This window comes from Dermacentor silvarum, chromosome 3, assembly GCF_013339745.2.
Source record: "Dermacentor silvarum isolate Dsil-2018 chromosome 3, BIME_Dsil_1.4, whole genome shotgun sequence".
NCBI lineage: Eukaryota > Metazoa > Arthropoda > Arachnida > Ixodida > Ixodidae > Dermacentor > Dermacentor silvarum.
In genome coordinates this window covers 64,712,258-64,725,398 of record NC_051156.1, presented here as the reverse complement: position 1 = coordinate 64,725,398, position 13,141 = coordinate 64,712,258, and the positions used below count along the sequence as shown (strand labels likewise).

The window sequence follows — 13,141 nt, the reverse complement described above, 5'->3', positions numbered from 1 at the left end:
ACAGCATTCACGTTGTCCTTCTCGTTCTAGCTTTGACTGTTTTGTATGCTTGCTTTTCCATACCATAGATTTTCGCAGCGTTGCCCGAGCAGATTAAAAATATCACACTGGCTTCGGCGTAACAGTGATAGTGGTTTGCAGACGTCATTTACTGGTGGAGATTGGCGGCGTAAAGTGCAATACAGTTGGCGCTAAATGCGCACTAACCAATTTCCACACATGCGCCGGTCTCTGCACGTAAAGTACTGCACGTAAGAAGAGTACAGCCTAATAGTTAAAAACACCTTTTCTTTTTTTCACAAGCCTCCCAGTTATAGGTACGGCGTAGCATGTGAAATGTGACAGTTGTCACCAACGTCTCGGCGTGCATGCAAAAAACAAGGAAGGCATATCCGCAGGTGGCATGACCGGCATGAGCCGAGCGCTGCTCGAGTGACGAAACTCATCGCACACCCTCGACGCGAACCATCGAACACACCCGCCACGCAGGGGCACGTACTACGAGTCGCCGAACCAAAGCTCCATGTGTCCACAGCATACCTTGGGTTTGGGTTTCGGAAATACATGTTTGTCAGGCAGGATCACGAAGTTCAGCGGCGATCGGTCCAGTCCGCGGTTGTTAGAAAAGGCGTCCCAGATCGCGGCATGGATGTTGTTGGTCTGCGGTTCTAAACCGATGAAGGCGACGAACGCTTTGGGGCGAGTCTTGAGCTCTTCAGGTACCTCGCCGATAACCAGGGGCTTCATGGTTCGATCCTGTACTAGCTGTGCAGCGACGGACGACGACTTCAATCACAAAAGCTTCACAAACCACTCGGTAGCATCAGTAAAGCGATAACTTGCAGCGCTTTCGGTACGCAAAGAGCCGGCAACTCCGGCAGCACGCCTCGTAAACGCACGACCGCGCACAACAAACGTGTGGCACCACTACGGCGATGGACGAAGACCGTCGCCAGATGCTACAGGCTCTGCAGGCACGCCTTCACACCTGTCGTGTAAACCACAAGCCCGAAACAGTCACGAAGGCCGACTTTAAACTCGGCATACGGTGGCTCGTCACCTCCACTTCATCTCGCAGGGACCCCGCACTCCGACTCGACCGCGAAAACGCACACCCCTCCCGTCACGAAACCACATTCAAAGCCAATTAAAAAAGAAGAAAAGTCACGCGAACTCTCGTTCTCAGTTGCGCCGCCCTGAGAGTCAGCTGACCACAATTAAAACGAAGAAAAAAACGAGCAAAAACAAACGTTCTTTAACCTCGACACCCATTCCTTGTAGTGGTCATGGCCGCTGTCATCTGTATTTTCGGGCGTTCGAAGGAAGGCGTTACCGCGTCGTCGTCGCATCAGCCAATTTAGAACGCGGGTGGCTGGACCCGTTAATTGAGTCAGGCTACGGAATTGCGGAAGCTAACATGACACGACGACATCGTCCCTGACTGCGGCGTCGATCGGCCGAATGCCATTGGAACGCTATGCCACTCTTCAGAAGGAAGCCAGGTAGGAAGGCTGCCCCGAGACCTTCCCGAGCGGATTCGAAATTGTGAAACTTGTGTGATTGTGTCATGTATTTACCTGCTCGTGACCGTGTTGGTCATATCGCACGCAAAGGGGCCGGCGAGCCTTTCACCGTGTCAGTTATCATATCCCCGTAATTTTCTCTTCCGTGAAACTATGTATAAACGGCTTCCCGTGTGCGGTGTTTCAAAGTCACGACTTCGCCAACCGTCTCGTCACGAGCAACCAAGTTGGGTGGTTGCCGCTAATAGAAAGCCGCCGGCTTCTCGGATTTTCTTTTTCTCGGCATCTCGGCATACCCCTTGGAGTAAAACAGAGGAACGCGTAACCACTTGTCCTTTTCCAGCACAAAATGTTTCGTGATTGGGCAGTCTCGGCTTGCGTGTTTCGAAGCATTTAATTGCCGCGTTCGCTTCCCATTACGAAGCTCGATCGCTTGAATTGTAATCTTGCGCGAGCGGGTATGTAGCAGATAGCCGCGTTGTCCAGTGACAGCACTTTTGTTTTGACGGCCGAGTGTTCGCGTCGCGTTGTGTGGCAGGTGTAAACATTTCCTTCAAGCATCCGCCGCTAACCTTGTGACACACATCGCGATGTTGCGTGCTCGCCGCATGTTTTTCCTTCGTTGTGTGCGAGGACCGATCGGCAGTGCCCGAATCTCTCGACATACCGTGCGCATGTCGGGCCATCGTGCTATGAATGGAACGCCTCCGCGTCCAATAATGTGCTCTGATACGGAGCGGCACTTATCGCCTTTTTGCCGCATTCTCTGCTCTTGTATTTCCGCGTGGTCTGTAGAGCGCGCCGCCTGTCAAGGCCTCGGTCACTTTGCTACTTTGCTCGGGCAAGAGTTGCAGCAGTGAGTGACATCACGATCGAGCGCCCTTGATATTCGTGTTCCGAGTGTCGGATTCCTTTCGCTTGTCAGCTGTGTTGCATCAAGAACGGGGACCGAACACCAGCCATTTTTAGTGGAGAAGATATTTAGTTGTCTATATATATCATTGCACGTCTTGGGTGAAGTCATGAAAGCTAACTTCACATCTGGTATGATTAACAAACAGTCGTTTGTAGAAGGTGGTAAAAGCCCACGAAACAGAGCGGAGAAACAGGCACTGGAAGGGTTGTGCATCTTGTTGTCTCACGCTTTTGTGCTAATTTGCAACGCCTTATGTTACATGGTGTTTATGGCTTGTAGAAGGCCTCAAAATTTAGACAAGTGTGCAGATTCCAAGCCACATAACTTGATACCACCTCAAGTGTCACCAAAATTCAAAGATCACAAGACATAACAGTGTGTGGCTCTTCGTGCAGGCTGCATTGGGACCTAAATGATTCCGAAGTTCAGTGGTATGAGCAGAGAAACAGGATGTACCTCTGTCATCTCTGAGCGTGAAATTGGCATGCATCAACATTGTGTGTAGTGGTCTTATACTGGTGCCGCACGGTGCATTTCTGATCAGGATCACCAAAAAATCACCATGTAACATTCCTACAAAATTTCAAACAGGGTGTGAGTCTGACCTGACAAAGCGAAGCAGAAAAATACGTGCCTAACGCTGATTTAGCACGTAATTTTCGCAGTTTATAGTTATTTTTCTATTAGTATGAAAAAGTGAGCACAAAAGGAGTGCATTCTATTCACAAAATTACTAACAGCTTTAGCTGTTAGTAAGGACAGGTGCCAGCTAATTGTGACAGCATGCATACTGTTAGCAAATACAGCCAGCCAATGACAGGCAGTTCTAATAATTGAATAGCTCCGGGCATTATGCTTTTAGTTCACACTGCTAGTGCTGCAACCTGTATATCCTGTGGCTGAGCTATGGCCCTGCGGCTGAAATGGTAATATCATCTACTTGGAAAACGTTCATCACATTTGGTCAGCAATGTTTGATTTATAGAGATTTACTTGACTGCAAAGGCAATGTCTAGTCATGAAGTTTATTTGCATCTAACTCTTGCCATATTTAATATGGCCTTCTTGTAACTACAGTTAAACCTGCTTATAACGAATTCCTGGTTATAACGAAGTTTTTCTATTCCCCGCCGTTACTCCATAGAAGCACATGTATTTGAGACCTCTACGTAACGAAGTGTCAGCGGGAGACCCCCTCGAAATAACAAATTTTCCCCGCCGACAACCTAGAGATTTCGCCCCAAATTTTGTCATTTTTGCGCGAGCAGCAACCGGAAGCACCTTCTCCATTGCGACAGAATGCGAAGCCGCGGCATCGCGCTTGGCGCGCTTGAATTCACGGCGACTGCGAGGCGAGAACGAGCGCATGTGTGCGAGCGTGCGCGAGGCGGCCTGCATCCCTCAACCCAACGATCTTGCCGCCGCGAGCGTGACCTTTCCCCCTCCCTTCGTTCAAACCTGATCCCGCCGCTCGCTGCAGCTGGCCTAGCCCGCCAAGCCGGCACTCTCCTTTTCCAGTTGATGTTGTCAAAGGAAAACAAAAAACTTCTTTTTTTCAACGCACGAAAACGGGTTCAAAAATTGCCTGCGCGTCAGAATCGAGTACGACCCTAAATTTGCGCAACCATATCGCCATCGGCATTTCAATATGGCCGCCTCCTATGCACTTCGAGCCTAGCTCCCCTAGCTTCGACCATGGGCTGTACTACGTGTGCTTAGGCATTAGTCTACCAATTTAGTTAAACAGCAAATGTTTACAAGTTTATACGGCCGATAAAACTACTATCCTTACTTCGTATAGCTGTCTGCTAATTTGCTGTCGCAATCGATGTTTCGCCTTTCGGGTGAAACTGGGATGTTTTGTTCATCGCAACTTTAGTGTATTGGGAGTAAATCTCCCAATTTTCGTGCCGAACCTGCATATAACGAAATCCTTTTTATAGTGAAGTGTTTCGCAAATTTGTCAATTTCGTTATATCTAGGTTTAAATTTATAAAAAGTATTGGTTCTGCATTTCAACTCAGGAGCAGAGTTTCACACAATTGAGCAGTGTAGGTCACACTCATAACTCAAGTACGCGTTTGACCCTTGCAACCAGGTGAATCAGATTAGTTGGTCCACTGAACCACTCACAGCTGTGGACAGTTGGAATTGTTTGTTTTAGGCTTGTTTGACTAGTTGGGGACACACAGATAAAGCCAAATAGTTGTGAATCAGGGATGCAAGCACTTCGTTCATGGATTTCATTAACAGAGCACTTTGATCTTTCCTACAAGGAACAGTGTGGCACACATTGAAGTTCTAATCGAGCAAAAATGTTCGCTTTTGATGTCCTCGTCCAAATTTTACTTTAAGGCTTCATTCGTCCATGATATTAAAATGATATCTGTGTGTAGTAGCAGAACAAGTTTGGCACTAGGGTGTGTTGTATCTTGCATTATTCTTGTTCAGTGCAGTCTGGGACAAGAATTCATAGCCGAATCCCCCTAAAAGGCAACATCATACTTATAGGAATCACTGACCTATGTTAGTTCTTCCTCTTCTCGTATTAGCAAGCATATAGCATGAAGGTTGCACACAAAAAACAAAAACACGTTAGTTGTTAGTGCATCTTCATTCCGTGTGTTTTTCACTTCTACAAAATGAATCCTTACCAGCTTGCTGAACTGTGAGGCCTCCTTCAGTGCATCCACTTCAGGCAATAGTTGGTTCTGTTGATTGAAAATTAGGTTCACCACGTTTCTTGCATCTTCATAGTTACAAAATGTATGCAGCTGCACAAGAAATTATGAATTTCTTAATAATAATAATAATAATTAATAATTCTTAATTCAAGGACAGAAAATCACGTACAATGCACTTAGTGCATGTCCTCTCTCTTACAAGGAGGATCGAGAGAGGATGCCCGTAGAACATCACACGGGGGTATGGTGGTGCCATCTGTCGACCCTTGTGACGTTCCCTGTTTGTCCTTGTCTCTAATGTCACACTATAGCCATCCAGGCAGCATTACCATCTTCTTGTACTGGCCACTTACAATATATCACTAACTTCCCAAACGCACATTTTGTTCAGCAAATGGTGCTGCAAATTTGTCAAGTGATGGTGATGGCTGACCAGTGTTCCTGTTGTGTCCCCGAAAGCAGACAAACCACAAGATCATCCAGGTGAGCTCGGGCGTGACGTGTCTGGTCGGCAGGTGTCGAGACATGGCTCCCAGGCCAGCCTCCATGCTCCCAACGGTGCTGTTACTGGCGACGCGAGCGTGCTCGAGGATGCCGCACCCCCACCACCGTCTCCCCTGCAGTCTGGTGAGTGTGCGCACCATCAGCCTTTCTTCGGAGTAGCTCGCACCTCCCCCCCCCCCCCTTTTTGGAGGCATGTGAATTCACTAGGTCAGTTTTGCAGAAACAAGACATGTATCCTTTTTCACTCACAGCATGCTGTGAGGTGCAGTCATTTTATCCAGGTGAGATACCGTATACTTTGCAGTAAAGCTGCAATTATTATTTTTTTTATTTTTTTTTTTTCATTTTTATGAGGTGCAGCTTCATATGGAAGCGGGCCATTTCAGTCAAGTTTTCTGACCGTGTGTAAGCCCCCATGGTCCCTTTGTACGAAAAGAGCAAGCACAGTTGTTTCCATAATGCATTTATATTTGCTCAGGCATGCACGCCGTGACCGTCTAGTACTCGCTGCCATCGCTGTCCCCACAGCTCAGCTTTGGTACGGAATCACACTGATGGATACAGTCGTCCTCCATGACACCCATGGTGTTGCCCTGTGGCTAGTTTCTGTTAATGCGCAAGAATGTTTTCGAGAAATTTAGCACTTGTTTGCTTTTTATTGTTTGTGTTTTGCGGTGTTGTAGGCTGGCCATCCCACTGCGGCCTGGCAGTGTACTAAGGTCGTGCAAGACAGCCTTCAAGCTGTGTCACGTGAAACACTGGGTCTCGTAGCGATAACCGGGCTTCCTTAGCCTCCTTGGAGGCGACCTTTTTTCACAATAGAGCTATGTTTAGTATCAGTATTTAATTCATTAACTTTTTAAATTTATTTGTCCTACAAAGATTTGCAAAAGTCTGGCGTCGTTCAGCTAAAGGCAATTGATTTGCCTGGCAAAAGCTATAGCATCCAAGGTGGCAACCACACACAGTGCATGATAACCACACGACAATATAGATCAGGATAGTATGATCATAAACCACCGTGCCATTACGTAGCACACACTAAAAAAAAAAAAAAAGCAAAGCACTTGGGACACTCTTTACGTAATTTGACTAAAGACAAAGTGACAATATTTTTCACATGTGTATTGTGGAAGGCACATACTATGCAATCCATGCATCATTACTCACTTCATGCACACTGAATAAAAATGAACCGAGCAAAGTAGGAATCAAAGGACACAATTATTACCATAGTGAACGAAAAATGGTACAGAAATTCGGAGAATTGTCTGCTAATGCGTGAGCATTCTTTGGCTCAGCTGTTACTTCGCTTTTGCTTACTTGCTTTTCCTAGCTTGTACATGCCTACCCATCGCTTGTCCTTTGCCAAAGAAATGAAATCCGCGGACTGAACAGTGTGAAGATGAGTTGCCAGGAAGCTAAATGGCCCCTTCAAAGCGATTGTACCAACTGAGCCGGAGCGCCGTCACAACCGGTTTCACCTTTTTTCCCCTTTTTTAAGTTTTATTTTCTATTTCCTTTTTTCTTACAACCTTGACGCGGCAATGGCGATGTCACCAGTTTCTTTTTTTTCATCGCTACCAATCACTTATTATTATTATTATAAACTATTATCACATGTGTACCAATCAATTATTCTTAGTTTTGTACTCAGCAGCCCTACGGCAGGCTTTTCTGCACACACACCCGTAATGTGGGAAATTAAGCTTTCCAGGCAGCCCGACAAGACTGGTTTTCTTTCTGATCAGTTGTATTATTTTTTTGTTTCACTTGTTCCATATAGCTTATAAAGCTACCAAGCATGTACATTTACACTATTATAATGATTAAATGTCTTAAATTTGCAAGTTACGCATTTTTGTGCAGATATAAGGCATTACACTATTCGTACGGAAAGATTTTGCTGGGGTACTTGCCAAAGAATGCTTATGCATTAATAATTAAAAGATGCTTTCCTTGGAAGCATTCCCACTTGGGCTAGTCAGATTCAGCTCAATGTGACAATCAGTGCAAGAACTGTAGGACCTGAACATGAAGGTGGGAAGGACAGCATGAGTACTTATTTGCTGGCCTACATGACCATTGAAGCACTGCTGGAGCATTCTGAAATTTATTTATTTATTTAGGTACTGCCGGGGGGCCTGTAGTTCAGGCCTTGAGCAGGAGTCGAGGCGACTTGGGTGTTGTCAACCTTCCTACAAAGTCGAACCTTACCACAATATTTACATAGTAAAATAAGTTTAGTTGTATTAGTAAGGTACAACCCTTGCCATGAGAATAAGCTAGGAAGGATACAGAAACGAAAGACTGGTGGCCTTGAACTTCACACACCAGCTCACCATGACATTATTGATTTCGACAGTGCCTGCTTAGGCTTGGTTAATTGTTTATTGGTAAAGACAGACTACAACATATTCTAAAATAGCCCGAGACTAAACTTTGAGAGTTTAGAGACTGCACCGCAATGACGAAAACACGAAAAAAATAATTCGGAATCTATGAACATTACACACATGTACTGACACTTAGGTTCTGGCACGAAATTCAAACGATCAAAGTTTGGCCTTTGTTTTCTCTTCTTGTAATAGCCCTGCTACCACAAAATTAACCACAATTGAGTTTTTAAAGGGGTACTTCATCAGTCTTGTGTGATTTAGTGTGTCCAATTAGTGTCCCTTTGAAACCAGTGTTCAAACTGTGCAGCGGAGGAAGAGTACGAGCCAAACCTGTGCGTCCGCACCAAGTCTCGCCTCTCGAAGACCCTCGACGAGGTACTGCAGGATGCCGGGGCACTCGCCTACTTCATCCAGTTCGCCGAGGAACAGGGGGCCCGACCTCTGGTCAAATTCTGGATGGAGGCCCAGAGCTTCCACGCCTCGTGCCTCCTCCGCCGGTCCTCGGCGTCTCTCCGATCCTCGGACAAGGACTCTCCACTGCCCAACAGGACACCCGTGAACGGGGAGAAGATTGGAAGGGAACTGGACGGAGAGCAGCACTCGGCGGGCGACTGCCAGCCCGTGGGTCACTGCGATGCGGACGAGTGCCTCAAAACGACGGAATGCGGGATTCCTCGCCTGCAGGCCGTGGCCAGCCCTTTTGGTAATGGGCTCAAGGAGGAGGTGGCTTGCTGCCCGGGTAACAAGCAGCAGACGTGTGGAAGCTCCCCGGCATCTGGATCCCCGTGCCTAGGTTCCCGAAAGAACTCGTGCACGAGTTCTCAAAGCCAACGTCTTTCATCGAGTCCGCGTATCAGTGCAATGGCAGCACTGGTGCCGTGTGGCATGGACCCTTTGCAAGCGGCAAACTCCTTCCCCAAGGATTCTCCACAAGCCGTCACGGGAGGGTCCATTGTACGTCCACCGTCTGTGCAGTGCACCTGCCCCCAGGAGCAGGACTGTGCACCGAGTGTTGCCACAAAGGGGGGGAGTGTGGGTGTAATGCCATGTGGGGCAGTGCAACCGGCGGGTGGCGAGGGTGGTGAAGCTGGTGGTCACAGGAGCAGTGCGGGTGGGACAAACTCGAGGACATTGTTTACGTGCAATCTGAATGGTGCACCGCCAGTGGTACAGACATCGTCTTCCCAGGAAGGCTACAAAGTTGACGTAACAGGGGAGACCCTGGACGGCCAGGACATCTCGACGAGGCCAACGGCTCGACGGCGGGACAGTGAGTTTCGCTCTTAAATCACTTATTTTTCTCTGCTCAGTTCAGTAAATGCTCACTAAGCAAAAAGCAAGAAGTATTAAAAAGTATTAACTAAATTGGTACCTGAATCTTGATATAGGAGCAGGAAAAGGTGTTTTCAGAACCATGGCAGCTTCCATGACCATCTGGCCTGGATTAGCTTGTTTTCCACTCGTAGATCCAGATTTATGAAATCTCGGGACTTGCTCGAGGATTCAGGCGACTGCTCCGCATCATCCAATGGGGTTCACCACAGGACATGCAGCCAGCTCCCATTCTTTAATGTTAATGAGGTCTGTAGCTTATTACTGCACGGTAATACTGGGTTGCTGAGATGGAATTGTGGACCAGGAGCACAAGAGTGCTGTACTCCATTTCATACATCAGGCGCAATGCTGTGGAAGCTAGGCAAGAAGTACAGTCGCCAGAATGTATCACTGCATGCATTCCGCCTATGCTGTGCTGCGTGCCAGCAGCATTTCCTCATGCGAGCATGCACGTGAGGCTGCTGCGACGGGCTGCAAATAAAAAAACAACAAAAAGCAAATTGATCTAAAACAATGTGTTGGCAGTCATATGAGTACATGGTTTCTTTGTTTCTAAAGGTAAATTTATTTTTCCATTCAGAACTGAGCTTATATAAAGAACATTTTCACAAAAATAGGTGAAAAAACACTGAACTATTTTTAAGTGCGACCGCAGCCACTGCAAAGAGTATCTGTAGCCTCCACAGCGTTGCACCTGATGTATGAAACGGATAATAGTTGTCGAGACAAATGCACTCACACAGATGTTTGTCTCCACAGCCACCTTCAAGTTACTGTGTGGAGTGGACTGATGAATTCAGCATCCAAGACATGCAGAGCTTTGACACAATTACTGTGCTATAGAACAAGGGCAACACTGAGGCTTGTAGAAATTGACATACGCAGGCACCAACTTCCGAGTGTTTTATTTCCGGATGAGTGTACCGTAAATATGTACTGCAGTCGACAAGGCAAAAACCCAAAAAGGGACACCCAAAACATGTTGGTGATAAGGGGATATTGTAGCAAGAAATCTGCAGAAGAACCTCATTGATACGATACCATTTGTACGATTTCCCGGCGGCAACATTCGTGATTGAGAACACAAAATTACCTGATACAGGTACGCTTCTTTTTTTTACCAGGCAATATGTTCCCTGAAAAACGGAATCTTTCTGCACCAAGGTTCAGTGCATCGCCAAACTGCGATTGTATGATATGTTTTCCGGCTGCTAGGTCTAATGTGAACAAGAAAAGGCACGAGGCACGTGTGATCCGGAGCAGTAGGCGCCCGCCACAGCAACTTCCCCACAGCAGCAGAACTGATAGTTGGGCGAGTTGGTACGAATTCATAGTGAAATATTTAGCACACACGATAGACTCGTGTGTCCACCTTCACTGTGTCCCTTGTCTATCGTGCGCGCTAAATATTTCACTATGAATTCCCCACGGCACTGGTAATCGACCGCCAATGTCACGTGAAAATGCTGGCACGCACCCAGTTTCCTGTTCCGATACCATCAAATCTCTTCACAGGCTGTCGCATTCACAGCTATTGTCGCCAGCGCTATTGCAATAAGCATCTACACCTATCTGTCTCGCAGCGCGTGTAGTGTAGTGCCAGTTGGAAGCATACTGCAAGCTTTGAATAAGCAATGACCCAAGCGCACCTGCCGTTACCTGCAGCTGGCAGCGCTAAGTGAGCATCATGTTCAGCTCTGGCGGCATTGAATTCTAGCGTCTCGTCGTGGCCTGCCAGCTCGATTTTGTTTCGGTTTCCTGTCGCTGCCTTAACACACATGCGCAATAGGAAAATGACAAAATGCAACTCGGGCCGCTCAGATTCTCACAGAGTGGGACATCAAAACATCCCGCTAAAACGGCCTGCCTGAAGAAGCTGCTGACCCAGGCGAAATTCAAGGACTGCAAAGAAAAGCTTGCTGAAGCCGCAAAAATGACAACGCATGTCTTCCAACCCGCTCGGGCCCCACAAGCTTGGGGTGCGACGCCGCCTCTTGTGCTGCAACGCTTCGCATTATGCAGAAGTCAGTTGCAGTTGAGTCGGCCGAATTTTGGATTGTGCATTTCCCCAATTAGTATATTTTTCCTTACATTTTTTTTCCCAAAATGTGTGAACGAGGTGCTGCTGTATATGTGCTCTCTAGCTGTCAAATCGTGGCCGACAGGTGAGCAGGCCTGGTAGAACCAGAAGTGATGTTCATTGTGCTATTGCTTTGCTTTAAAATTATACTTGAATCAACTGGCCCAGGCAGATACTGTCATAGAATGTACTCGGAAGTTGTTCAGCTCTGTCAAACTTTAATAGCTGCATGTTGCATTTATCCTCCTCATTGTTCTTGACACGTTCTGAATTTGTTCTGCCTCTATGTTGAAATTTAGCTCATGCAAGGTATAGACTGATAGCACAGGCCTTGGTGCTTCCGTCCCCTTCTCTCATAAGCACGCTTGCTCACCTGACTTTTGCGTAAATAGTGTATATTTTCATTCACTAATGCAAGCATCCACTTTTTTGAGCATGCAATGGCTAAGATGTTTTGAGGGCTGCTGAGCTTGAGGTACAATTTCCGTCTGTATTCGCTGCATTCTGATGGATGAAACAAAAAATTCAGTGGCGATCTTGCAATAAATGTGAGAGAAATGCGTTGCATTATGTTACATTTTTTGAGGTCCCAGATCCATGATTTGAAACCGCGTTTGCCACATTGCAAGGTGTTGTTCAGGCACTCATTCGACAGACGTCCTGACGTCTTTTCGAACAGCGAAGTGCGGAGTTGACCACCGACAGTTGCACTCTATATATACATATATATATGTAAAGAAATGGGATATAGTGAAGTAACGGATATAACCAAGTAATTCTAGCTCCTCCTTCAACTTCGTTATAACGAGGTTTTATTGTATATATAGTACCATGTGACCCTACCAGCTTTCCACACTTCACATATGCATTTTACGCCTTGGATATCTACAGGGAAGCAATGGTTGCGAAGTATATGGAATCATTAGGCACAGGTGACCAAGAAAGATCAAGAATGCAGCACTTTTAGGTGCTTGTTAAGGTTGACTTTAAAGGAAAGAGTTTTAGCTTTGTAATTTTCCTTACATGGCATGGGTTCGAGGTACTATGCCTATCGATTTAGAGGCAATTCATTCATTTTAAGAATATCTTGCTGTAATAATAAAAAGTACAAGCATGTATCTATGTATTTCCAACATTAATTAGGAATAAAACAGCTTCATTAGTTGAACCTGAGGTACCGCTTCGGTGACATAGACAAGCTGTCATTGTTGGGGCCACAGTAAAAAGAATCTGCATGATGTATAAAAAGCAGGAAATGGCTTATATGAATTCACCTTGTGGAAACGCATAAACATAGAAGTTTCATCAAAACCATAAATCAAACAGTTTTAATACCGGGTTCCCCCGCAATTGGGGCCTTAACACCTTTAAGCTTCCCCCGTAACAGGATAATTAGATTGTGTCCAACAGCTGTGTTCAACTCTTCTGTTTATTTTTTCTGCTTTCATGTGACTGTAGGTAATTGGTTCATTTAAATGTATTTTTATGGATGCTGCATAAATCTACGTAATCTGTGACCATCTTTTACGTAAATGTCTTGTTTTTGCCTGCATGGGAACTGTGGGCAGTGTTCATTACACTGTTATTAGCTTGTGTTAACTTTTTGTCATACTCCTGCCAAGATGTCTGTACGTAATGTCATGTTGAAAATTCAACATGGCTTACAAATAAAGATGGAGGAAGGGACATGTTTACACTGC

At 46.1% G+C, this 13,141-nt stretch overlaps 2 protein-coding genes across 5 annotated transcripts in view; one reads left to right on the top strand and one right to left on the bottom strand.

Annotated features, from left to right (window-relative positions):
* LOC119444441 (trafficking protein particle complex subunit 11-like) overlaps positions 1 to 1,151 on the bottom strand; it is a 141,415-nt gene extending 140,264 nt beyond the window's left edge. The window contains exon 1 of the mRNA XM_049664594.1: positions 541 to 1,151. Coding sequence (XP_049520551.1) covers positions 541 to 747 — 207 coding nt within the window. The 5' untranslated portion in view covers positions 748 to 1,151. The remainder of the gene's footprint in view (positions 1 to 540) is intronic.
* Positions 1,152 to 1,250: 99 nt separating this feature from the next.
* The window catches only part of LOC119445470 (A-kinase anchor protein 10, mitochondrial), a 43,294-nt gene continuing 31,403 nt past the window's right edge, over positions 1,251 to 13,141 (top strand). For 2 of the 4 annotated variants that reach the window (XM_049663330.1, XM_049663326.1), the window contains exons 1-3: positions 1,252 to 1,502; positions 5,583 to 5,750; positions 8,334 to 9,296. In XM_049663330.1, coding sequence (XP_049519287.1) covers positions 1,478 to 1,502; positions 5,583 to 5,750; positions 8,334 to 9,296 — 1,156 coding nt within the window. In that variant the 5' untranslated portion in view covers positions 1,252 to 1,477. Of the gene's footprint in view, positions 1,503 to 5,582; positions 5,751 to 8,333; positions 9,297 to 13,141 lie in introns of all 4 variants that reach the window. The other 2 variants (XM_049663328.1, XM_049663329.1) reach the window with 2 other exon arrangements.